General features: G+C 51.3%; 1 protein-coding gene across 1 annotated transcript; it reads right to left on the reverse strand.

The window, feature by feature from the left end:
• Positions 1-8189: 8189 nt before the first annotated feature.
• MAP2K2 (mitogen-activated protein kinase kinase 2) lies at positions 8190-24317 on the reverse strand (the record flags this gene model as incomplete). The annotated part of the gene is made up of 11 exons (XM_019556952.1): positions 8190-12766; positions 13687-13732; positions 15099-15160; positions 16126-16190; positions 17364-17577; positions 18879-19003; positions 19101-19152; positions 19829-19906; positions 20605-20751; positions 22543-22753; positions 24259-24317. Coding segments are annotated over 11 exons (1170 nt in total), but the record flags the coding sequence as incomplete, so codon positions are not given.
• Between the last annotated feature and the right edge of the window lie 5 nt (positions 24318-24322).

Below are 24322 nucleotides of genomic sequence, written 5' to 3' on the forward strand. Positions count from 1 at the left end.
GTGGACAGCAGAAGTCCCTTAAATGAGAGATGTGGCATATGGTGGCACAAAGGAGGTGGGTGTTCCCACAGACCAGCTAAGAGGGTGAATATGTGCTCTTAGTTTGACCCCAGCACTTGGGCATAGTCTGTGCACAGATCTTAAACATGGGGTGCAGGGTACTCCTTTAAGGCAGGAGCCTTCAGTGTGGCTCAGGTCAGGCACCCCAATACTCATTCAAGTGCTCACTCATTACTTCAAAAACTCTTGGCCTGGACTGAACAATAACGGAAAGGTGCATTGTTTTAACACTCACAGCATTGCCTGGATCGATCCTGCAATTCTGTACACTGGGGCAGGCCTGGGGGAATATAGATAATTAGAAAAACCATCCCAGCATTTGTCAAACTAATCAACTACCTTCAGCAGGGCCCAGAAGGTACTTTTAGAAACACCTGCCTGAAGGACTGCTGTGGGGCAGAATGTGGGGGTGGAGGATGAAGCCTGTGGCACGAGGTCTCCAGCTTGGTGCTGCCATTTGTGCGATCTGTAATGTTCCCAGATGCTGGAGTCCTGCAATTATGAGAAATCCCAGCTTTCTTTTTAAAAAGCTTACTAGTACTTACTAGTGGCTGATGAAAGCTTGGTCATGCAACTGTACCCTCCAAAAAATTAAGAAGAGAAAGAGAGAGAGAGGCCCCTAAACGGATAGAATTAAATCTCATGGTTTTCAAGGGATCAGAGCCTTGACTGCTTGGGGTTGGCAGTGCTGCCAGCTCAGGTGTATTCCCCACAGCTGATCAAGTGAGAGAGGACAGGTGCAAAGGAGGCCCCTTCTAGCTTTTGGTATCACTTAGGCATGAAGCAGAAGAGAAGAGCATAGTGACCAGCCCAGGGCAGGGACACCGCCAGTGCAGCCACCATATAGCTGACCGATTGCACATGTCCCAATCATCACAGCCCTCTAGGGATCCCACCAAGGAAGTGGGGTGTTGAAAGCCCTAAAACATGGGCCTCCGCCCTCTGCAGCAGGGTGCTCAACACAGATCTCCCCCTGCATCACATCTCTCCTCCTCTGCTGTTGTTTGTGTGGATGAGCAAAACAAGGATACTGATTTGAAAGGGGGAAGGGACTTACCAAGGGTCAGATGTTAACTGCTGTGTCTGTCTGCTCTATCCCATGGTAAGTAAGTATTTCACCTGGTTCATTCCGGGGTAAATTGCTGCCATTTAGTTTCACTCAACGTAGTGCAGGCTCAGACAGGCCAAACAGTTGCAGGAGATCAGCTGATGCTCACTTGCTTGCAGGCAGTCTTTCTAATCCCCCTTTCAAGCAGCATACTCCATATTTCTTTAGCACCTTTCATGCACAAGAGTCCCACGGTACAGCCACCCACAGCAGTGCTGAACTGCTATGGTCTCTGGCAGGAGAAGATAAATCAACTCCTGCTTCCTTCTGCTCCTTTAAAAGAAAATCTAAGAGGGAAAAATTGAGCCTATAACCTGGGGCAAGTCAGTGCATATATAAAACAAGGGCCCAAGGTGTCCTATCACCACAGACCAGACTGGGCCTTGGATTCACTGTGCTAATCACTAACACCACTACCTACCTCTAATCACTAACACCACTACCTACCTCCAATAAGGGACTTTTCAGCCTCTGAATTCAAAGCATTACCATGATGGTCATGGGGCAAGGCCATGCCAAGTCCTTATGAAGCCCAAGATCACAGACCCAGGAACAGCACCCAGGTCTCCCAACACCAAGGCTCCCAGCCCAGTGCTCTGTTCACTAGGTCATACTGTTAGCACATACGTGCTAACACACATCCCCCACGCAAGGGCATACAGAGCTTTGTATAAATTTTCCACTTAAGCATTGGCAGTCAGATAGGGAAGAGCAAGTATGTGAGGGCTGCCTGTTTTTAAAGGTTTATTCTAATTTTTCTAGTATATACATTAATAAAGGGCGGGGATGGGAAATATCACATCTCACAGGGGACAGAGATGCCATTTTTTCGCTTTGAATGGGGAGATATCATCACCCCCCTCTTTGCTCCCAGGCACAAAGCACAGACACCATTATCTCAAACCCAGCAAAAGTCAGCTGAAAGTATCCCAACCGGCTACACGGGGCTTTGGATTTGGCCTGAGACAGGAAGTGACTTGTGTGCAGTCACATGCTGAGGCAGGAACTAGAAGCCAGGCATCTGTCTGGATTTGTGGTCTGGTGCATTAGGCCTGAGCCCACCTCCATCTTAGATTACTAAAACCTGAAGAGCTGCAATCGCAGGGCCCCTGCAACCTACTTACTTATTTACATCTTACTCAGCTCGGACACCGAGACATGCTTGCCCAGCCGGTTTCACTTTCTCTTGCTCCTCAGTTCTGTGCTCTAGGACGGGAACATCACTTCAGGGTTTCAGTGGCTCCTGGGGAAGTTGGAAAGGCAAGAGTCCAAAGCAGTTTTTTTGCTGGAATCGAAGTAACAAAGAAAGTCACTAAAATATTCTTATTTGTGGGCAGCTTTGCAAAAACTATATTTAAGACTGTAGATTGTGGGCTTCAAACGAGGAGCTAACACCACTGGCAAACTATTGCCTTGAAAAATCTTTTTCTCTTGAAGCCATAACTCCTAAAAGGGATCACCTGAGGAGCTCAGGAGGTCATGCTGACAGCCCTCCTGGCTGCAAGAGAGGCCTAAAAAATGAGACTCAACAGCTCAATATAAGAAGGCAAATAATAATCCCTCCTCCCACAAATTAGTTGTTATATAAAAAAAAAACCAAACAAAACAACTCATGATTTTAAGCCAGTCTGATGATTGCTGCAGGCCTGGGGGTGGCAGCCCTTGCATCATAACACAAAGGCAGAGCTCAGGCAGAAAACATGATAAGGAAACCTAAGATTTCAGCCACAGCTAGATTTATACAGCACCTAGCACAAGGGGTGCTGGCCCACCATGCCACAGGACAGGACAAATCAATGGTTAATACAATAATGGGGATGAACTACTCCCTCATAGTCAAAGCCCAGAAGGCTGTACCACCTACCTTCAGCAAGCCAAGGCAAGCTGTGTTGGGAGATCATTAACTTTAATGAGAAGCAATTAGGCATTCAAAGGACTGGCAGCTCAGATCGCATGTCAGAGCACACCAGGAGCTGGGTTCATTTAGCATGGGGGAGGATGGTTTAGTGGTTAGTCCTGGGAGCCAGGATTTCTGTTGGGCTCTCGCATCCCACCAACCTGGCAGGTATTAAGCTGGCAGGGCCTGGGGCTGCATGGAGTAAGAGGCACCCAGAAGCCCCAGAGCCCTTTGGGATGGAGCTGAGGTACTCAACAGCTTTGCAAGGAAGGTGGTCCAGTCCCCATCAGCTACTGGTGGGGAAATGGAGGCCCTGAGTGGGGGTGGGAACTGTCCCAAGTTTCATGAGAGGTTAATTTGTCCATCCAGGCCCTCCAGGCTTTTCAGGCACAGACAGATCTGCACACAACCCCCTTTCCACCTTATCCGCCCAAGCCCAGGCAGAGTAGGGTAGAAACCCATCAGCCATCCAAGTGCCATCAGACTGGGCACTGCACAGATGGAGCGAGAGGCAATCAGTGCCTCAAGGTGCTTATGATTTCAAAAGACAGGACCTGCAAGAGGAAACATCACCTTTTTCCGGATGAGAACCCGAGGCCCAGGCACAGCTCTGATACTGCTCCCTTCCTGCCTTCAGGGCTGCAAAATCAGAGCGGGAGCAGCACGTGCAGAAATGCCCCAAGGTAGCAGGGCGCAGACTGCAGCAAGAAGCTGAAGAGAGGAGAGCAGGGCCCAGCTCTCAGTTTGGCCTGTTTGATTCTTCAGTGAGGCAGTAAGTGATACAGCCAGGGCCACCCAGGGAGGCTATGGCAAAGACAGGAGCTGGACCTGGGGCCTTTCTCCATCTCTACAAAGATGATCAGGGCTGAATGTCATGTGCTGAGCCTCCAACAAGGGGTACCCTAGCAGAGCAAGCACCAGACAGGGCATCTAGAATCTCTGGGGCTTTCTTCAGGATCAAACCCCAGAGCAAATCATGTCACATTTCCATGCCCTGCTTCCCCTCCTCCCGAAATAGATGACCCTGTTAGCAATGGTGGTGACAGCCTCAGCAGCTACCAAGGGCAAGAAAGGGCCACAGAGAACAAAGGAATATAGCTGTCCCCCTCCCAGCTGGCACCAAAGAGAAGTGCTACCCCGGCTGCTCCCCACCGTGCCCCTAGGCGCATGCTAACCCATTGTCCCCTGCTCCCCTGCACGGCCCAGCTGCCCTGCTGAAGTCGCCGGGCATTTTGCTTTAAGGCTTTGACTGCTCCAAAGAAATTCTCCCTCCGTTCCTTGCCTCACCCCATTGCATGGACTTTCAATAGCCCAGCAAAACCGTGTGCAAACGGAATTTCTGTCACCAGAGCAAGAGCACCAAATCCTGGCAATGCCCCCACTGTGGACATGGGCCTGGGCAGTGGCATTTAATTTCTGCCCCAAGCTGCCTTGGTGAAATCGTCACCTACAGAAAGTGGGTCAACCTCTGCCTCATTTCCTGCCCCCCTCCCCTGGCCTGCCCCACGCGAGGGGTGTGAACAGATCACATCCTGTGGCTGCTGGGGCCTGCCCAGCGGAAGGCCCCCCAACCATGCTGGTTTATCTGAAGGCAGGTTCTGCTCCTTGGCACCACCCTGGCAGTGCCGTACGGACCCCAGGGGCCCGGCCGTGGCTGTCAGAGCTTCAGTCCTCTCCCTCCCCAAAACAGGGACATTCGCCTATCTAGCAAAATACTGCAAGATCCTAGGACAGCAGGGGTGAAGAGGCACCCCCAGCCCGGGATGGGATCTGCCCAGAAGCTCTCTGTCAAGGAGAGAAGGGCCCCTACCCCAGTAAGCAGGACCCACAGCCTTGGGGTTATTGCCCACACGAGCCTTGCTGCTATAGGGATGCAATGCAAAATGTATGCAATGTAAAATGTATGCACGCATCTGCGGCCCGGGAGGGGTGGAAGCACCAGGCTGGAGGACACCTCCAGATCATCCTCCCCTGCAAGATGATCCTTGCTTGGCTGCTCTGAGCGAGGGGCCGTTGTAACTCCTCCCTCCAAGGACCTCCAGCAGACATCCGAGAGGCCCCTTGGCCATCCAAGGCTGGAATCCCCAGGATCTCGCTGCTTCGCCCGCAAAGGTATCTCAGACCCTTCTCCACAACCTCTCTTCTGCCTGGTACACCCTGGGCTCCCTCTACCCCTGGTTACCACTGCCGGCTCAGGGCATGGGGATAAGCAGCTCTTGGGGGAACAGGGGTTCAGCCCATGGGAGGATGCTGAGAGCTGTAGCTGACATAGCGCACACCCCCATAGCACAGGGACAGGCATTTTGGGAGCAGAGGCCGCTTGCATTCCAGGGCAAACACAGCAGCATAGACCGTTACCTTGCAAGTCTCAGGGGTGGGGAGGAGAAGAACGTGCGTAACCATAAGCTGCCCTGGAAACCATCCATCAGACCGATTCCAGCCCTCGCTGAGGACGAGCCAATGTGGGCGAATCCTTCTGGAGATGGAAAGCACTGACTGTACCGGCAACCCGTCTGCTGTGCTCTCAGTTCCCAGCTCCTTCACAGATCTCCCGGGGGATCGGCCATGTCATCCAATTCCACCCTGTGCAAAGCAGGAGTCTTTTCTTTCTCTGTCGCCACCAAACTGTCAGTCCTGCTGCCACGTGCCTGGGGGACCCCTAAGCCTGCCCGGAGCTCAGCGGGGCTGAACTGACCGAGTGGCAAGGCTGGGGTCTGCCCAGTATGGGAGCCTCTCACCATGGGTCTCCCAAAGCACCAAGCAGGACAGGGCACTGCTGTGCATGGGGGGCTCTACGCATGACCAGGCTGCGAGTAAATAACAGGACATCATCCACTTCATACATTTACATGAAGCATCTCAGGCCTAGTCTGCGTCCTGCCTGTCCAGGTCCAGCGCTCTGGACACCGCCCAGCCTGTTCCTTCCCTGGCTCAAGTGCATCCTTCCCGAGCGTTAGAGCCACCATGGAAAGCAGCCCCAAGTCTCAACTGCTCCTTCTGGAAGCAAACCCAGGCTGGGATTTGCTAAGCAGCCTGCGGCAGGTTCGTGCCCAGCCCCTCTTCAAATCTGAGGCCCAAGATTAGCTCCCGACTGCCGCAGGCAAGTGGAAGGTAAATGCACCAACCACAGTGACTTCCTTGCAAGTCAGCAGTCCAGCCAGGTGCTGATCTGGGTACAGCAGGGGTTTCTAAAGGTGTCAATAGCTGAAAGGGCGTATAACCAGTACAGGCATTCTCGTTTTACAGGGCCCTTGGAAATTTGGTCTCATTCAGATTTGGGATGAAAATCCAAGGCTTTGAAATTCCCCATGAAGGAGCCCAGAGCAGGCCAGGTCCAGGAGCACTGCATGCGGCAGGGGCTGTGGTGGGGCAGAGGAGCTGCATGTCCCCCAGTAGCCCAATAGGCAGGTGGGGGAGTGAGAAGAAAGCCAGGTGGGTTCTGCTGAGACTTCATCCACATCAAACCTTGCTTGGGAAACATCTCAAGTCTGAATCCACACCAGCTCCAATCAGTCATGGGTTGGGGTCTCAACAGACTGCTCAGTGCCCAGACAGGGCAGGAGTCCCTCAGCCAGAGCCTGCAGCTCGGACAGACAGGAGAGTGGGAGAAAACATGTTCTTCTACAAAACAGGGAGCTGAAGGCCGAGAAAGGGACCTGCTCAAGGCCACACGGGGAGGTTGTGGCAGATTGTGCAGCTGAATGTGGCTGCCCTGGCTCCTAGGCCAGTGCCCAGGCACAAGACCATCCTCTGCTCCGCACCCTACCCCCACAACTGTTCCTGCCACCGTGGCATCCTTCCCTGCCTCTACAATCTTGCCTTCACCTTTACTGCCAGCTTATTCCCCAGCAACTTTTAGACTGCTCCCCCTGCAGCTTTGCATCAAGGCTGCCCTTCTCTCCACCAACCCCAATGCACCCCTAAGAACCAGCTGCCTGCTCAGGGATCATCCCAGGTTTCCCTCCCCCTCCAGCACAGTGGTGCCACCCTGCAGTCCCGACTGATACTGCTCAAGCTTTGAGTTCACGTGTGGCTGGCATGAGTGGGTAAGAAGTGGTCAGACTGGATGAGGGCAAGTCCCTTTGCCCTACAAGCAACAACACTTGGCAGTCATGGCATATTGTGGGCAAGGGCATCTCTGTACCCCCAGCTGCTGGGAGCTCCAGGGCATACTGCTTCCCTGCCCAGACTCAGGGGGAAAACTCCCCCCTGGGCTGGGATTTTACTGTCTGGTTTTAACACCAAAGCAAGGAGGGGAGAGTTCTTCATTAGGTCTGTGGCTGGCTTGCTCCACAGGGCAACGAGCCTGTCCTGTTCCAGTCCAACCAGCAATTGCCATGCACCTCCCGAGGACCCCAGACATAGCAGGCCTCCACGGGTAGAAATCAACCATTGCAATCGCTTCCCCAGCTCATGCCTTCTTTGGGACAGTTTTGAGTCAGGAGGGGGCTTCCGGACATCTACGATAGGGTTTCACTGGGCTGTTGTTTGGAAGAGGAGTGGGGGTAACCCCATCCTGGGCTTGCAGACAGGCAGGGAGCCCTGGCCCATTCATAATGGAAAAGAAACCCCAATTTCCTTGCTGTATTTAGCCAAAAACAAATGTAAGGAAAAAGTCTTCCCCAGCCATTCCCCCAGGGGAGGTGACTAGAGGGCTTTCCCAGGCACTGTTCTGCCCTCTCCAGCACACACACTGTGCATGTCCAACCACAGAGTTTAGCGGAAAAAGTCCCTCTTACTTTGACACACTATTGATCATATCCTGAGTTTGAGACCTACAGGCTTCCAGTCACTCAGCTCCCTCGCCCACCCCAGCGCGATGCAGTCAGGTGGCAGGCAGCTCAGTGAACCGATTAGCTCGCCTCACCACTTACGAGATTAAGATATGAAATCCCACAAGAGCTGTTCTTGCAACAGCTCTACTTTCTTTAGAGGAACCCCATCTACCTCTAGACTCCTGTGTCCAGCAGCAGCTGCGACCAGCTGCTTCCAAGACCTATGATTCACCTAAGGGGCAGCTATGGTACTCCCTGCCTGTACAAGACGTCACTTCCCAACTTCCTCCTCTTCCGGTTCAATAGGGAAAACGTGCCTGGAAAAAAATAAAGAGGGGAAAAAGGCCTGTAAAGTAAAGTGCCATTTATTTATTTTTTCCATGATGAAAATATCGAGTTAAAAAAAATTGCACCAACAAAATGCTCAAGACACTTCCTCTTTCACCTCCAAAAAAAAAAAAAATCAAGCGCGAAAGCAAGAACAAAAACAAAATATCCTAAAGCTTTTCAACTGCAGAACTCCCTACCAATCATTTAAATAAAGAGGCCAAAAACATACAACCCCCTCCCCCCCCCGTCCCAGAGCCTCACGGTTCATACAGGACCAGAAAAAACAAAACAAAACAAATCCAGTAGAGTCATCTAGAGCACAGGATCTCACCATTTAAATTTCTTTTTAATGAACCCAAACACTTTGTATAATACATTCAATCCTCAAGAATTACCAGATTTGATGGACTAGAAGAATTCTCCAGGAAAGGCAAAAGGGGCAGTGGAAAAAAAGAGGGTAGTTGTGCTACCTTCTGCAATGTGGCAGAGGGACCTTCAGATTCAAATCTCACAAATGCCAGCCTGTGGCCATGGACAAGCTACTCCTCTGGTGGCTAAATGGTTTTCATCCTGCTTTATGATTACGTGTGGCAGGTAGACATAGCCCTACATGCAATTTTTTTGCATGCTGGAGTGAAATCTTGGGCAAGCTTGGAGAAGCCTCAAAGAAGCCCTTGCCTGTCTTCCCAGTGTCTACCAGGGAAATTGGAAAGGGCTCTCAGATGCTAGAGCTTGACCCCCAGCTCCCCCCAGGTAAGAACCTGCTTCCCTGCACCAGGGGACTGGCTACCCAGAGAGCCCATACTGGAGAGCATCTTATTGGATCAAAGCTGATAACTCCAGGGTTAAAAATAAAGGCCTTCAAAATGTAAAAATGACATCAGTGCTTGAGCCACTGGTACTATTTGAAAAAATAAGCACAATCCACTATATATAGAATTTTTTTTGATATTTTTCTTCCTTTTTTTCTTTTTAAACACCCAGCATATCTGAACCACAATCAGCAGCATGAAATGCATCTATGGGGGAGGGGGTGGAACCTCCCCCTCATTACATTATTAGATCGTGTCAATCTACAAGTTGAGATGCTTGATTCGCCCTTCATCAAGAGGATGGGCTCTGCACTGGACAGACACAGCCTAGGCTTGGCTTTGCCCGATGCACCTTCCCTTTCAGGTAGATGTGGTCAGTGCCTCCCAGAGCTCAAAGGAAAAAGAATGGGGGAGGGGGAGGATTGAAGGTGGGGAAGGGGAGTGCTTGATACACCTGCTGCCTGCCCCCAGGATGAGCCCACTCCAGAAGCAGAGCTCGCAGAAACAGCTCTTCAATCCTCGCAAAACTGGCTCCCCTCATCCCGAATCCCTCAGCAGAGTTCACGACGGACCTGCGCAGCCATCATGGGCTGGCTGAAGTTGTTCCTCTAACAGCCACGCGAGGAGGCAAGGGCTAAGGCCGAGCCTCCGACTGCCATAAGCCAAGGCATCGGCCTGACGAGACAAGGTTCCCAGACTCCAGCTCAACGGACTAGCACAAGCAGCCCCAGAGCACATGCAGAAGGGCATGAGTCATGCCTGTGGCTTGTTCAGCAGGACAAGAGAGGGGAGACATGACAACTGGTGAACCCCACAGCTGAATGGGCTCCATCCAATGCCCCTGAGATCCATACCAACACTGTTCCACTCATGTCATCAGACCCAAGCCTTTCCTTGCTCCTGCCGAACTGAGACATACCTTTCCTTCACTACACTACATAGGTAGCTTGAGGGGAGCAAGATTCAACAAGGGGAATTGGCCCTGCTGGGGCATGGCCAGTGGAGCCTGCTGGCCTTTCCCTGGAGAAAAACAGGAACAGGATCTGCCCGAGAGAGAATGGAGAGATGCTTAGAGGAAAACAAGGACATAGTGCTGTGAGCTGCAAGGCCTAGTGCAGCACATTTGGGCTTAGCCTTTGCAGCTGTTTGAGCAGCAAAAGCCAATGCCTTCCCCATCAAGTTGCTTGCTCAGCCACCTGTAGAGGCTCTGGAAGCACTTGCAAACACAGCAGTTCACCCTTTCCGCAGATGCGGAGGGCCTAAGACCTTCCCAAAGGCAGAAAGCGATGTTACCAACTTGGGGCAAGACGCTGCTGCCATTTTGGCAGTGAGGAAGGACCATCAGACTCTGGATCTTCCTAGGCCAGTAGCCAATGCACACATGGAATCATTAGCCCAACTGGAACCCTGCTTTGCTGGGGGATGTGGTCTTTACTGGCAGGAAGGGGGCAAGTGTTACACCCCAAGCAGCAGACCCTCTGCACTCGTAAGATCTAATGAGGTCTTGTGGAGTCACTTCAGTGAGCCGCATCCCTGTGTGCCCTGCACCAAGGTGACCTGAAGCTGTTAATATGATTGAGGGTGCACATGCCAGATTCTGCAAAGGTGCAGGTTGTTCTCAGCTTGACACCCTGAGATGGCATCTTCACCTCTCAGAGGATCTGCTGAGTATGCAAGATGCTTGGAGGAACCGAAGGTCTCTCCCCTACCAGAGGGGAAGGAGAGCACGGAGGGGAGACAACATCAAGGTGGGAAGGGGACACCCTACTCCCATCCAAACCAAAGAAAATTAGGCACCTCCCTTGTCCTTGGGACACTGTCCCCAGAAATCTGTTTTGGGCTTGATCCATCTGGAAGCCTTCTTCCTCCTCGCAGCACTGCACTGCATCCCATCAGGGAGGTCTGAGCCACATCTACCTGCACCTTGAAAGTTTGTCTGCTGAACGCACAGCTGCACTGTTCAGAACTAGCTACTCAAATACCATGAGACCAAGTGGGTGAGACAGGAACAATCCAGATTCTGGCCACGTGATGAGGGAAGGTCACAGGTGCAAGGCCCCATGGCAAGGCCAAGGGGCTGTGGGGGTGGGGAGAGAAATCAGTGCTGGGAGAGAACCAGATCAACATGACACCTATACAATGAGCAGGCAGCTTGGGAGAGTCTTCAGATGGTTCACAAACTGGGTGACAGTAGAAAACGGCTCCATTTCTTTGGGATTTGGGGTGTCTCACTCACTCCCTCCCTCCTCAAAGGCAGTTTCTACAACTCCTTTACCCTGCCTTAGCCCCCCAGAGATGGTCTTCTCTGGCCAGTGGAGCAGAGCATGTATGCCACAAATACATCAGCTGCATCTGAAGGGTGCTAAGAGTTGGCATGCTCTTGGGATGCTGCATGATTCACTCTTGGTGCAGCAAGTTGAGGTGAAGAATGATCAGGGCTTGGCTTCCTGGGGCCAGCAGGGAGTGAACCACTCTAGTCACACCACCTCAGCTGCAGGCTGGCTGAAGAGAAATGCAGGCTTCCCCCTGAGGCACTGACAGAAGGGTGCTTCATTTCACAGTGTCCAAGAGCAGGAAGGCAACACAGCAGCTGCTGTTCTTGGAAGGAGCTGCTTTCCCCAACATTAATCTGGTGGGCACAAGTCATGTGAGCATCACCTCAATGAATGGGACACCAGCCTTGCCCCAGGGCGACAACAATGGGCTCAGAGGCGCTTCTCTTCCTCAGCAAGCAAACAGCTTGGCTTGGTAAGCCAGCAGCCTAAGATGGCACCTGGACTTCCAGTGTATAATTTCCAATATGCTTTGACCTGCTGTATTTTTAAAAGTAGGATCTCCATCGCCCGTCCCCCACCCTTAGAGGCAGAAGAAAGGACAGAGCAACTTGGGTTGCTAGAAAATAACCGTCCGACACACAGAAAACCAAAGAATCTTAAAACTATATGAAGAAAAAGAGATGTGGATATTCCCCCTCCAGTCCTTGTTCCACCCTCTGGCGAGGATCAAACCGCATATCAGACTGAAAGCCAGGAGGGTGGGGGAGAATTCACTGACTCTTCCCCAACAAAGCTAAAAATACGACCCAAACCTATTCCTTGCTCTTGCAGCACACCTGCCAACATCGTCAACACAAACCCTAAGCATCTACCAAGCACAACACCTTCACCTCCTTTGCTTGCTTTGCTCTGCCAATGCACGTGAGACCACTGTAGCACTTGGTAACCCCACAGGCCCTCAAGTCCAGCCATTCTGCATCAGCAGCTGCCTCCATTTCCAGTTCTTTGGTGTCTACACCAGTCACTTTCCAGCCTGCCCCGAAACCAAGCAGCAGATGAAGTATGAGATCACTGAGCTCCCCCTGACCCTGCCACCCCTCCACCCCACCTTTAACCCAAGTGAACAGGCTTCAGAAAAGACAACGGAAGCAGCAGCATATTTCCCAAGTGTCAGAAACTCCAGAGACCGCAGCACGCTCGAGCATGGGTACAGAAAGAACACAGCCGAGGGCAAGCAAGCTGAGGTCTGTGACGGGTTAGCAGGATGGATGCTTTGCCGCCTGGGAGCAAGGCGAGAGAGGGGCGGCAGAGGGAGAAGGCGGTTCGGTCTTCTACGGAAGGGCAGGAGATGGTGTCAGACAGGCAGACGTATGGACACAAGGCAGCTCGCTTGGCCATCACATGGCCGTGCGGGTGGGTGTGCTGGGCTGGTTTAGCCGCAGCGTCTTGCACAGCCAGCCAGCAAAATCCACTTCTTCCACCTCTGAGCGCTTGATGAAGGTGTGGTTCTGAAAGGAAAATAAGGCCATGTAAAGGGCACGTGCAGCAGAGCCAAGCTGCAGTTCCCAGGCCTCCCCCACCTCACCAGCCACTACCTGGACCTGCTCCACTGCCAGGCTCTGCCTCCCACAGTCACCAAGAACAGACTGGGCAGCGACACCCAACATCAACACTCTGGAGCGATTACATAAGCTGAGGCTACAGCTGATCCTTTGGCTAAGACTGTTAATAGTGGGCCAGGGCACAATGTGAGTGCCCACCAGGGACCCATCTTCTCCTGCCCAATGGGGCAAAGCCAGGAGGTTTGTGGAACACATTGGACCCAAGCAGGTCCCTCCCACCAGCCAGTCCTGGCTGGCACAAGGACATTGCTAGGGACTGGGTCCAATATACTTGTGCTGCAGTGGCAGCTCCTTGCTGATGTTAGGCCACATGTGCAGTGCTGGCTTGGGAATGTGGCCCATTCTCGGGCCACAGAAGCCGGCAATTTGTATGGATTTCTAAGCATTTCTACCAGGCAGCCAGGTGTAAGTGGGGGTGCAGCCATATGGATATCCAAGTGGCTCATTCCATGTGCAGAGACGTTGGATGCAGGACCTCAGCCAGCCACCCAAACCAAACCACCCTCTGACATGACGAAAGCAGTGCCTGGTTGCAACGCAGCCAGTGCAGGACAGTGAAGCGGCTGTAGCTCCAGGCACTGACCAGAAACAAGCCGAGCTGAGCTCCTCAGGCAGCAGCTGCTTCTTGCACTGACTGCAGGGTCAAAATGTAATGCTCAAAACCTGCTCCCCACTTCCCCAGGACTGGGGTGCAGCAAGTGGGATGGGATAGATGTCTGTGCCCTGGGAGTGCTGCTCACAAGGGGGGGTACCTGGCCCACTATGCCAACCTGGCACTGCCCCCATTCCCCCTGAGCCCCACTTACCATCAGCATCTTCAGATCGGCCCTTTCAGCTGGATTTTTAATTAAGCTGAAATCAGAAGCAGGAAAAAAGGATGGGTCCTGGTCAGACACTGACTACTTGCAGACCAGCCCCTGGCTAAGTCATTTGGATGTCACTGAGAGCTGCCTTCAGTGCATCTAAACCCCTTAGATTCCATCACCTCTCAGAGAAGGCCCTGTGTGTGCTGATTGGACTGGGCAGACTTTTTCACAAATCCTAGAGGTCAGAGCATCCTCAAACAGTTGCCAAAGGACAAATCTGCACCCAGATCAACCCACTACCCAGTCACCGTATACAGGCTGGACAGCAGGACCAAACACTGGGGGAACTGGACAAGAATACCTATTTCTAAAAACCCAGCTCCCACTGGGACCCGAAGGTGCAGCCCCTTCTAGGGGCGCTGGACCAGCCACTCACCCCAGCTAGAAAGTGAAGCAACTAGCGATGCATGAGACCAGCCCAGAATGTCCAGATGCCTTATTTGAAGGAACTACAGTTCAGTCACTCTGAAATCAGGCCTTCCTGCAGCATCCCAAGAAAGGCACCCAACACCCGATGACCTCAAAATCATTATTCATAGTGGAAAGTTCAGGCCTCACAGGCTGTAGTGCTTGGCTCAAGAACAAAGCATATTCGTGGGCAAACCAGGACCAGTGGGTCTCGACTCATGCCTGCTAATTATGATGTCACCTCATCACGTTTGTCTGATGTGGGGGTCTTCAACTCAACTTTCAAAGATACTGCTTGACTGACCCCTCCCACTGATGAACTCGAGCCATGATAATTATCGGTTCCTCTAAATGAAAGCCAGATGTAGGATCCCCTATGGCTATTCCTGGTCGCTAACCCACACTATGCTAGCTAAATTAATGCTACCGTGGCTTTGCTCACTGGTGGCTGCAATTGCACCTTCTTTAAGGTGCTAAACAACCCAGACCCTCCACAGCAGATGTTAGCAAGGGACCCATCAAACACCCAGAAAACAAAGTCTAATCACAGGGACTGACTAGGTGGCTCAGGGGACTGGTAATGGGCTACAAGGACTTCCATCTGTTAGGTCACCAGGTCCAACACAAGCCACGCTGGTGGTAGTGCAGCACAGCATAGCTAGTCATTTCTCACCAGCTATTTTTGTGGCCCAAGCAAAATGAATGGGTGGTTTAAGTCCATTTAGGTAGACAAACAACCCTATTATAGAAGCGGCCAGCACAACTCAGAGTGATCACACCGAGTGGATCACAGTGGCCGAGGCCAGGACCTCCATGTCAGAATGCAGGTAGAGAAACCTCTCCTGCTACTGCTGCCAGCACTGGAGCAAACACTCCCATCTCCAGGCCTGTCCTGCCAACGCCAGACTCAGGCTCTAGACTGACCTGCACACAGAGACCCTTACCATTTATTTACAAACTCCTGGAAGTCTTGCGTGAAAACTCCGTGCGGCAGCTTGGGAGGTGGCTGGGGAAGAAAGCAGAAGGATTTTCCATATCAGAGCTCTCTTACCCACTTCCCCTTAAAAAACAAAAAAATCACTGGTCACTGCTCCCTCCTAGCATCTACCCACTCTGGTGGTATGTGGCAGTAGGTGTGCAAGGAACTGAGAAGGGAAATTTCTGCCTTCCCTCTGGGTTTAGCACTGCCCACTTGACTCAGAACACAGGGGCTGTCTGCTTTGGAAGTACTGCCATGAGATGGAGTCCAGCATGCCAGGATCAGTGCCCTGATCCAACACGGCAGCTCCCAGCTCCAAAGCAGATGGAACTAACTGAGAACAGTCTGGAGAGCTGGTTGGGTGACAACTCATGTCCTCTCAAATGGGAAAGCTACTGTTTCTACAGACTAGCTCTGCCTCCTTTGTGCAACAGACTGCTGCTGTAAGACCACAGACGGTAACTTACCTTTGGCTTTGCCAAAGAGATTATTTAAAATGAAAGGTTTAAATGCATCAGAAAAAAAGATTTAGGATTTGGTCAGTTTCTAAACCCCTTATTTTGCTCTCCACTGACTGAGCCAGCCTTGTGCTCAGAAGGCTGGAAGGACCGTAGTCTCCTATGCAGGACTGTGTATTCTTCACAGACTGCCAAAAGGGTTTGTGCAGTGGCTGACTACTGAAGAAATAGTTCATTGGGTTCAAGGGCTTCCCTTTTCCTCTCCCCTTTCAAGGAGATTGCAAGCCCCAATGCTGGGGCATTTTAGGCTTTAATGCAGAAAGGGAAAGATAAAATGGGGAAAGGAGAAAAGAGATCCAACACAGCAAGAGAGAGAGGATTCTATTGAATTTTTCCCTTTCCATTAACATTTTATCAGATGACTACAAGAGGATTTTAAGCCTATCCCGAGTCAGGAGACCCCAGGGGTAAACCTGACTAAAATCCGTGAGTCAGAGGGGTCACAGTTCTGAGAAAACCTCTGTCCATACCCACCTCATTAACAATATAGTCCAGCAGTTCAAAGATAGCCATGGCAGGCCGGCTGTCCATCCCGTGGCCTGACAGACGAAGTGGACAAAAGGAGGGTAAGACATTGTGCAAACAGTTGAGGGATTCTCTTAGCATAAACAGAATGTGCCATGAGCTGAGACTCTAAGGAAACACAAATAAGTCAGCAAGCACTGAGTTTCTAAAATCCATGTTTTTGACCTTTATGGTTTAATCTGCTTCTGCCAAGTCACTGATTCACTTTGTGGCTGCGAGCATTTGGAGAATGCAGAGCCATCTGGCTTGGCAGACTGAAAGTAAGCTAGGAAGCCTTTTGCCTCCAAGTCAGTGGCTCAAACCCAGGCTGCCTCAATAACCCCATGTATTTATTTGTAGATCTATGCAAGGCTGATCTGGGGGGGGGCGGGGGAGGTCTCAGTTTGGCTGTCAGCAAAACTACATTCATCTCCACACACAACTGGCCCCTTTGTTAGCCAGGCCATTGGAGACCTGGAACTAAGTGGGCCACTACAAGTGACTTGCACTGAGAGACAACACCTTCAAATCAGAGGCCAGGCACATAAGCAGGATACAAATGCTTACCCTGCTGCCTGTGCTATACTGAACCAAGGCTAAGCAGAGCACTTGACTCGAGGGCCATGTCTCTGGCACTAAGTCTACATGACTCACACCCAAAAGGACCATTTAAAACAGGCAGCGAAGCATCTTGGCAGAAGGCACAAACTTCCAGCTCTAATTCTGCACCTGGGAAGGTCAAGAACTCCAGAAACAGCCAGAAGGATTTGCAGGGCTCAAGTGATACACCCTGAACGAACATGATCTTGGGAAAGTGCCAGGCACCTGAACTCCAAACATCAGGCCCTTCAAAGTGCCTCTAGCTGATCCTGCAGAAGCACCAATCAGGTGAAAAAACTGATGCCTTAATACACATCCCAGCTTAGTAGGCAACTTCACGCAGGGAGGGTGCAAGAACTACAAGAGTACAAGTTTGTGATGGATCCTGATGCCGGTGCTTTTACAGACTGAGCTGTTCTGCAGAGCAAACTCCTGCTGGAAGTACTGTTATAAGTCAGCAACTCCATGCCAAAAGCTCAGATGTAGAGAAGCAATGGAATCCAGTCAGTGGTTCTAAATCACTATGCATGTCTAACCCAGCCCCACAAGTAAAACATTCAAACCGCCCATTCCACTGGATACTGACTGATTTCAAACACAACTCTTACCGCTGACTGGGCGTCCTGGGGGTCTGGGCCGTGGCGAGATGCTGTGGGTTTCTCCCTCTGCCCCATCTACCATGGGACGCCCAAATATTGCTTCCAGTTCCTTAGAGTCCGGTGGGGGGATGGGGTACCTTCCTATAGACAGCTCCACAAGGGACAGACCCATGCTCCAGATATCCGACTGAACTGAGTAATGAGTGCCTTGCAACCGCTCCGGCTGTAAGGAGGAGTCACAGAAAGGGGTCTTGATAAGACTGATTCTCAGAGAAGGTCACCATGAAAGGGACTCTGCTCGCTGGAAGTAATTCCCAGCCACAGCACATGACTGCAGAGAAACTACATCATAGGGAGAGATGCAAGTGACTTCCTGCATTAATTAGATGTTTAAGTGAACCAGATAAAAAACTGTAAATCTCTCCCCCTTCTCCCAGTGCTTTGCTCTTTCAGGTTGAAGAGCTGGCTCTTGCAAACCATGCTCTTTTCCTTTCAGGGCTGATCAACAACAGGGAAAAGCTGCTTGAGAAGATTCACTGTGTCCCCTTTATAAACCGGAATCCTCCAAGGGCCTTCAACTCCTGAAATGAGTCAGAAGCATCAGTAAGCTCAGAAAAATGTGTGCAGAAAAAAGGGTGAGGGGGGGAGTTCCCCCTTTGCAGAAAAGGGTGAGGGGGGGAGTTCCCCCTTTGCAGAAAAGTCACTTACACACCAAAGCTAATCCTATACTTTCACTGGAAGCTACACTTGAGTAGCATTTACATTCTATTATGGTCAGAACAGCGACTGTCACAGCCTGCATGCACAGGGGACATTCTATTATTTATTTTAAGTCGTCATGGTCTTAATATAACTGTACTTTAAGAACAGCAGCTCCCAAAATATAAAGGGGACCAGAGTTAAGGATAGAATTGCAGGCCAAGAGGCCCCCTAATAACCAACTGCTTTTGTCACAGCTGCTGTAGCACAAGGAGCACTGAGTAAACTGTTACACAGGATACACTGTTCTCCTGCTTTGACTTGCTCCGAAAGATCAGATGAAGGGGAAAAAAACCCCTCTGTCCTTTTATAATTCAGTTTGCATATCTGATGCTTTAGATCTAATTCTCCATTTGCCTGCAGTCTTGGCACCACCAACTTGAACGATCTGAAGCATTTTGCTCAGGTGGACGTGCCTGCACAAGGGCAAGGTGATAGAGAACTCAAGAGGCATTTCATGTGGTTATATTAGTCTCTCCTGACCAGCTGTTTGAGTTTTTCTTGCCACACAGACTGGAGAAGGAAAGTATAGTGAATGTGGTTGTAGGATGGCAGCTACAAATTGACCACTACTCACATGGGCATAGCTTGTAGTTCTTGCAGAGAAGGGTCCAATAGCAGGAGTATTACAAATGAGGTTTAGCATGCATGGTGAAGCTGGGGGTAAATCTAGACACCAGGTGCAAATACTTGGGTTCTGGAGGGTGTGACATGTCCCTTCTACCCACAGACTTCATTCAAAAGTAGAAGAGAAAAGGTGCTTACAGACATATAGGATCGTGTTCCCACAAAAGAATTTGCCATGGAGTCGATGAGCTGGCCACTAACCCCAAAGTCACACAACTTGATTTCTCCCCGAGAATTGACCAGGATGTTAGAAGGTTTCACATCTGAGAATAGGAGAGAGGAACATATTAAGCACAATGCTAGGTAAAAATAATCCACGGCTCCTGGTGGCAGAAGTTATTTTTTGATTCTCCCTCTCACCTCGGTGCATGATCTGATGCTTCTCTCGGAGATAAGCTAAACCTCGCAGAACCTACAATAAACCAAAAGACAAAGTCACTTTGCACAATCCTGTGACAGTGACAGGAAAGCCTCCCTTTAGCAACTAAATGTTGCAGTTCTTGAAGTAACCATCACACACCAGAGCAAACAACAGTTGCAAATTACACCCATTCTTCTCGGGGATGCAACTTTCTAATCCCACTATGTTACATCAGAAATACCTGCTTTACTGGCAGAACTGTAGGTTTGTACAAGGCTTCATATCTGCACATGTTCATGCTACACTTTATGGTTTGGAAGGGATGATTTAGATAAGGATGATCCTGCCTCGGGCAGGGAGTTGGACTAGATAACCTCTGGAAGTCCTTTCCAGCCTTACTCCTCTGACTCAGGAGGCTGGGGATGCACTGAAGGGTCTGAAACATACTTCCTTCCCATCTCTCGGTTATGTTTTCATGTCATACTAGAGATGGGTGGAAAAACCTACTAATTCAGGTTCAAGGTCCACCATGTCTACCAAGACAACATCATCCTCCGATATATGAGGTAAGACATTCACAGGGTAAAACAAGTATACCAGCATGTTTTGGGAGACTGACAGTATAAGGTCAGACTGGTATGCACTGCCAGTTACTGTATCTTCTGAGATCCCCTAGATCTTCTCTTCCCATCTGCCCATAAGTGAGCACCGGTAAAGGGATACTTACTGCTATGCTGACTTTTCCTAAGATCTCCTCAGGAATTCTTTTGGCTTCTTTCAAGACCTGATCCAAGGAGCCACCATCCTACATTCAGAGTAGAGAGATTAGCAGCCACACACCAAGCACCGGCACAAACGGCCTCACAGGTCTTCTTCAGCTCCAGACTCTATGACCAGGCACCTCTAGCCAGGATAAGGAGGACCCAAACAGCACACCACATTTTGGTTGTCCTGTCAGTACCCTCAGATTTCCCTGCCCTCAGAGAAAGGAAGAGACCTCTGGTGATTACCACAGCTGGGTGGTCAGAGGACAAGGTCCATCTCCTGTTTCCCACTTCATCTTAGTTACCAAAAATTCTGTTCTAACAGCACCTTCTGCCAAGTTAGCTTATCGTCACATGGTCAGCACAGTTCCCCTATGTCCAGCTGTCAATTCCAAGGCAATGCTGGCTGAAAAGATTTAGCCCTCCCTCCCCTGCCAAATACAGCGGAAGATGCACGTTGCATTTCATGCTGAATTCTGTTCGGTGGAGGTTTGCAACACTTCCTCTTGGCTGGACCCCAAAGCCTTTGCTTCCGCTTTCCAGCAACTCAATTTCTTTCTGAGATGCCCAGACAGGGCTGTGCACTCCTAGACAGCTCCGCTTCACTGCAGGCGTCCCACACAAGATGACTTTTTGACTGTCAGCAAAGAACTGGGACACTCCCCCTCTGCCCACACAGCCCAGAGTGCCATGGCTCAGTGCAGCAGCAGCTTAAAAGGCAGAGGGAATCTAGACTCACCATGTGCTCCATGCAGATACTGATTTCCCCATCACTGTAGAAGGCTCCATAGAAACCCACAATGTATGGTGAGTTACACTCATGAAGGACCTGCAGCTCGCGGATAATCTGATTACGAATGGCAGGTTTGATTTCTAAATGAATCAGCTGCAGAGAAAGACAAATCAAGATGCAGAGTCACAAAACAGTATGAATGTCACCTGGGGTAGGGGAAGGCGGAAAAAAAAGGGGGAGCTTGAAAGAGCTCTACTTTATCTCGGGCTGGGAAGACACTGAACTGTCTGGACAACTTCCTGATTTCTACATGGCACAGAAAATGCAAATGAGGGCAGTAGTCACCTGTGTAGAGGTAACGCAAAATATGAAGCAGAAAGACAACCTAGACCTAGCCTGCTAGTGATGCTAATCATCTAACACAAGAAAAGCCAGCTCTGCAAGTGCTCAACAAGTATCCTGTACCAGAGCAACCAGGGTAGGTAGGTATCACGCCTGCAACTTGGAACAGGGAGTGGTGGGAAAATTACAGCAGCTGCATCATTCCTAGGGCTCCGAGGAGGGCCAGTTTTATAGGCATATATTGCTTGGAAGGGGAGCCCCAAGTGCTGGAAAAGCAAGTCACTCCAGCATGGCAGCCATTATCATGACAACTCCCATCATTCCACAGGGGGTGACAAGGAAGGGCCACGCCAGATTTAAGGCCTTGAAATGCTCAAGCATCTCCTAGACTTTGGAGCTTTGAACACATGTGCATCAATTTTCACATTCAAGGCACCCTGCCAACTCCACCGCTCCCAAGTCAGGTGCTACACTGGAAGCCCAGACAGTCCCTGGGACATGCTGGCTCATCAGGCTCAGAGGATTTTACCTTGTGCTTTCAAAATTCAATCCCACAGATTAGGAAGCTGTAGAATTTCAAGCATGTCTCAGTGCAGCTCCATCTAATCTGGCAAAAAATGCCTTGTTTTTTCCTCAAGTGTTGCCTTGTTTTTGATGGGCAGATAATCCATCCCAGTTTCATTCTCAGGCATGAGTTGTGGGGGAAGGAGGAGGGAATACAGGTGGGGCTGGGATGGTAAATGATGTCAGCAAAATGGCAAGGCTGCTCAGAACAAGCTTTTAGGATTAACAGTCGGCTAAACTGAGAAAGGAGGGCTTGGGGCAGGAAGATGACTTTAATTTGTGGCTGCCTACGAACTAATTCACCAGGGCCTACTTTTAAAGACCCCTCTGCTCTGCCAGCCAACTGCACTTCTTTCTGCAGGTTTTGCCAACTATTGCCATTCATTAGCTGTGACCTGCACCTGCCTAGATTGCAAGATTGCTACATGCCTCATTCGATTTGGCCAAGCTGGTTAAGTGTAGCTCTAGCGAAAAAAGAAAATTACGGTTTTGACTCGAGGTGTTCGAGACACCACATGGGTTTTGACAAACAGAGCAACTCGCATCCCAGGAGCTCATGCTGCAAGTGAGAAAGGACTGGATCACGCACAGGAGAGGGCATGAAAGAGCCTCAGCTCTGTGCCATGCTATCAAGCTAGCTCAGGTCAGTATGAACAGAAATTTAGTGCCAACAGAGGCCTGGTGACTAACAGGAGTGTGAAGCACCTCAGTGCCCTTGCTGGGGGACTAGTGCCCATGTCACACATGTTACTCTGATGGCACTTTCTGCAGTAAGGCCAAGGAGACTGAACTGTTTGCTCACCTCACAGGCAGATCCTCCACCAAGCACAGAGCTGCTGCCTGGGCAGCATCTGCTCTAAGGACAGCCATAAGACTTGGTCTCTAAGGCTGACCATCAGGCATCTCTGCCCAGAAAGAAACTCTGTTGAGGAGAAAGGGGTAACCCAGAAGACCCTGCAGTTGAACGCTGCCTGCAAGCCACCCTGCCTCTCCTGCTCAGCGCCAATGAGGCCAATCCGCCCCCTGCCCATTCTGTACCTTCCGTGCCATGATGAGTCCTGAGGGCTTGTGCTGTACTTTGGTGACCACCCCGCCATTGCCAGCTCCCAGCTCCGAGATCCTCTCAAAGTCGTCATCCTTCAGCTCCCCAACCTTGGCTTTCTGGGTGAGAAAAGCCTCAAGCCGTTTCTTTTGCTGCTCATCTAATTCCAATTCCTCCAGTTTCTTCTGGAGGTCTACGAGGTTGGCTCTAGTACAGCAACAGGGACAAAAAAGCAGGGGTGGGGGAAGAAAAAAAAGCTTTAGCACTTGCTAGGCTTCTGCCAGAGGATTCATTTGGTCTCTGCCACCCATAGAGAGGGGCAAACTGGATACGTGGCTGTTCACTAGTTGTACAAGATACTAGGAGGCCTGGCGGAGTCCAAGAACAGAATCCCCAAACCCTTTGCCACTGGACCTGCCTGGCATCACTGGTGGGGAAAAGGAAGCTCAGATGAAAGCTTCTCTTGTTTGCACTTAAGGCAGAACCCCCAACATGGCAGCCAGGCTAACCAGGCTAATGACTTTAGGAAGGACAAGGCCATGGCGCATCTCCAAGGGACAGGGGGAGATGAATGATGATACAGCTTACACCCATCTCCTCCCCAGCTCCGTTTCCTGCTGTCTGCCACTGGGGTAAACCTGTGAAATCAGAGGGCGTGGTTAAACCCTACCAGGCGGCCCCATGACAGCAGCTGCCTGTGGGGGAGCCGGGCTGGGGAGGGGGTGTTCTCCATGCCAGCAGCCCCTCCCCTCCGCACCAGGATCATGTAACATGAGAAGAGCTTTCCCTGAGACCATGTAAATCCCCACAGCCTGCTGAGGCCCCTCAAGGCCCTGCCCAAAATACCACCCTTCCCTGTACCCAGGGGGACTGGGCTCTAATACCACGGGTGAGGACCTGCCTGAGACCAGCCGCCCGGGCCTTGGCCATCATGGGCCCACGAGTACAGGATCAGCACCGACAGAAAGGCCTCAGTGCCCTGCCGGCCCCAGCTTTGCACCATGGCGATGTCTCCCCCAGCCTGGGGTGTCCCCAGCAGGCACCGGCACACACACACGTGCGTGTGCACACCCACACGCTACCACATGCACAGACAAAAGCACCCGCAAACACATGAAGGCATACACTGGCATAAACACCCCCATACACACACACAGACCTGTGCACACATGAACACAGACACTTGCACAAGCACAGTCACAGACGTAAGCACCCCTACATACCCAGGCATGCAAGCACATACACAAACACCCGCACACGTGCACGAGCACTCACGCAAACACACCTGGGCGCATGGACCTACACTCGAACACGTGAGAAAATACCCCTGTGCGGGCACAGACAGGAGCACCCATGCACATGCAGGCACCCCAGCACACACACACGAACACCCACGCACACGTGCACAGGCACACAGGGGCACGTGCACAGGCACACACACACACTGTCACGTGCAGCCGTGTGGGTAGACATGAGCACCCACCCCCACACAGAAACATGCACGGGCCCACGCGCGCGCACGCACACACACACACACGGGGGCACGTACACACGACCCTGGGTGCGCACACACACAGACGCACACACACAGGGGCGCACACAGAGAGGGAGACACACACGGGCAGGGACACACATGGGCGCACACACGGACGGACACGCACCCGCTCCCCCCGGGCGGGCCAGGCCCCGGTGCCGCCGCCCCCCCCACTCACTCGGCGGCGCCGTCCGGGCTCGGCCCCTCGGCGATGGCCGGGGCGATGTTGAGCGCCGGCAGCA

Source organism: Crocodylus porosus, unplaced genomic scaffold, assembly GCF_001723895.1.
Source record: "Crocodylus porosus isolate Cpor-Errol unplaced genomic scaffold, CroPor_comp1, whole genome shotgun sequence".
Classification (NCBI taxonomy): Eukaryota; Metazoa; Chordata; order Crocodylia; family Crocodylidae; genus Crocodylus; species Crocodylus porosus.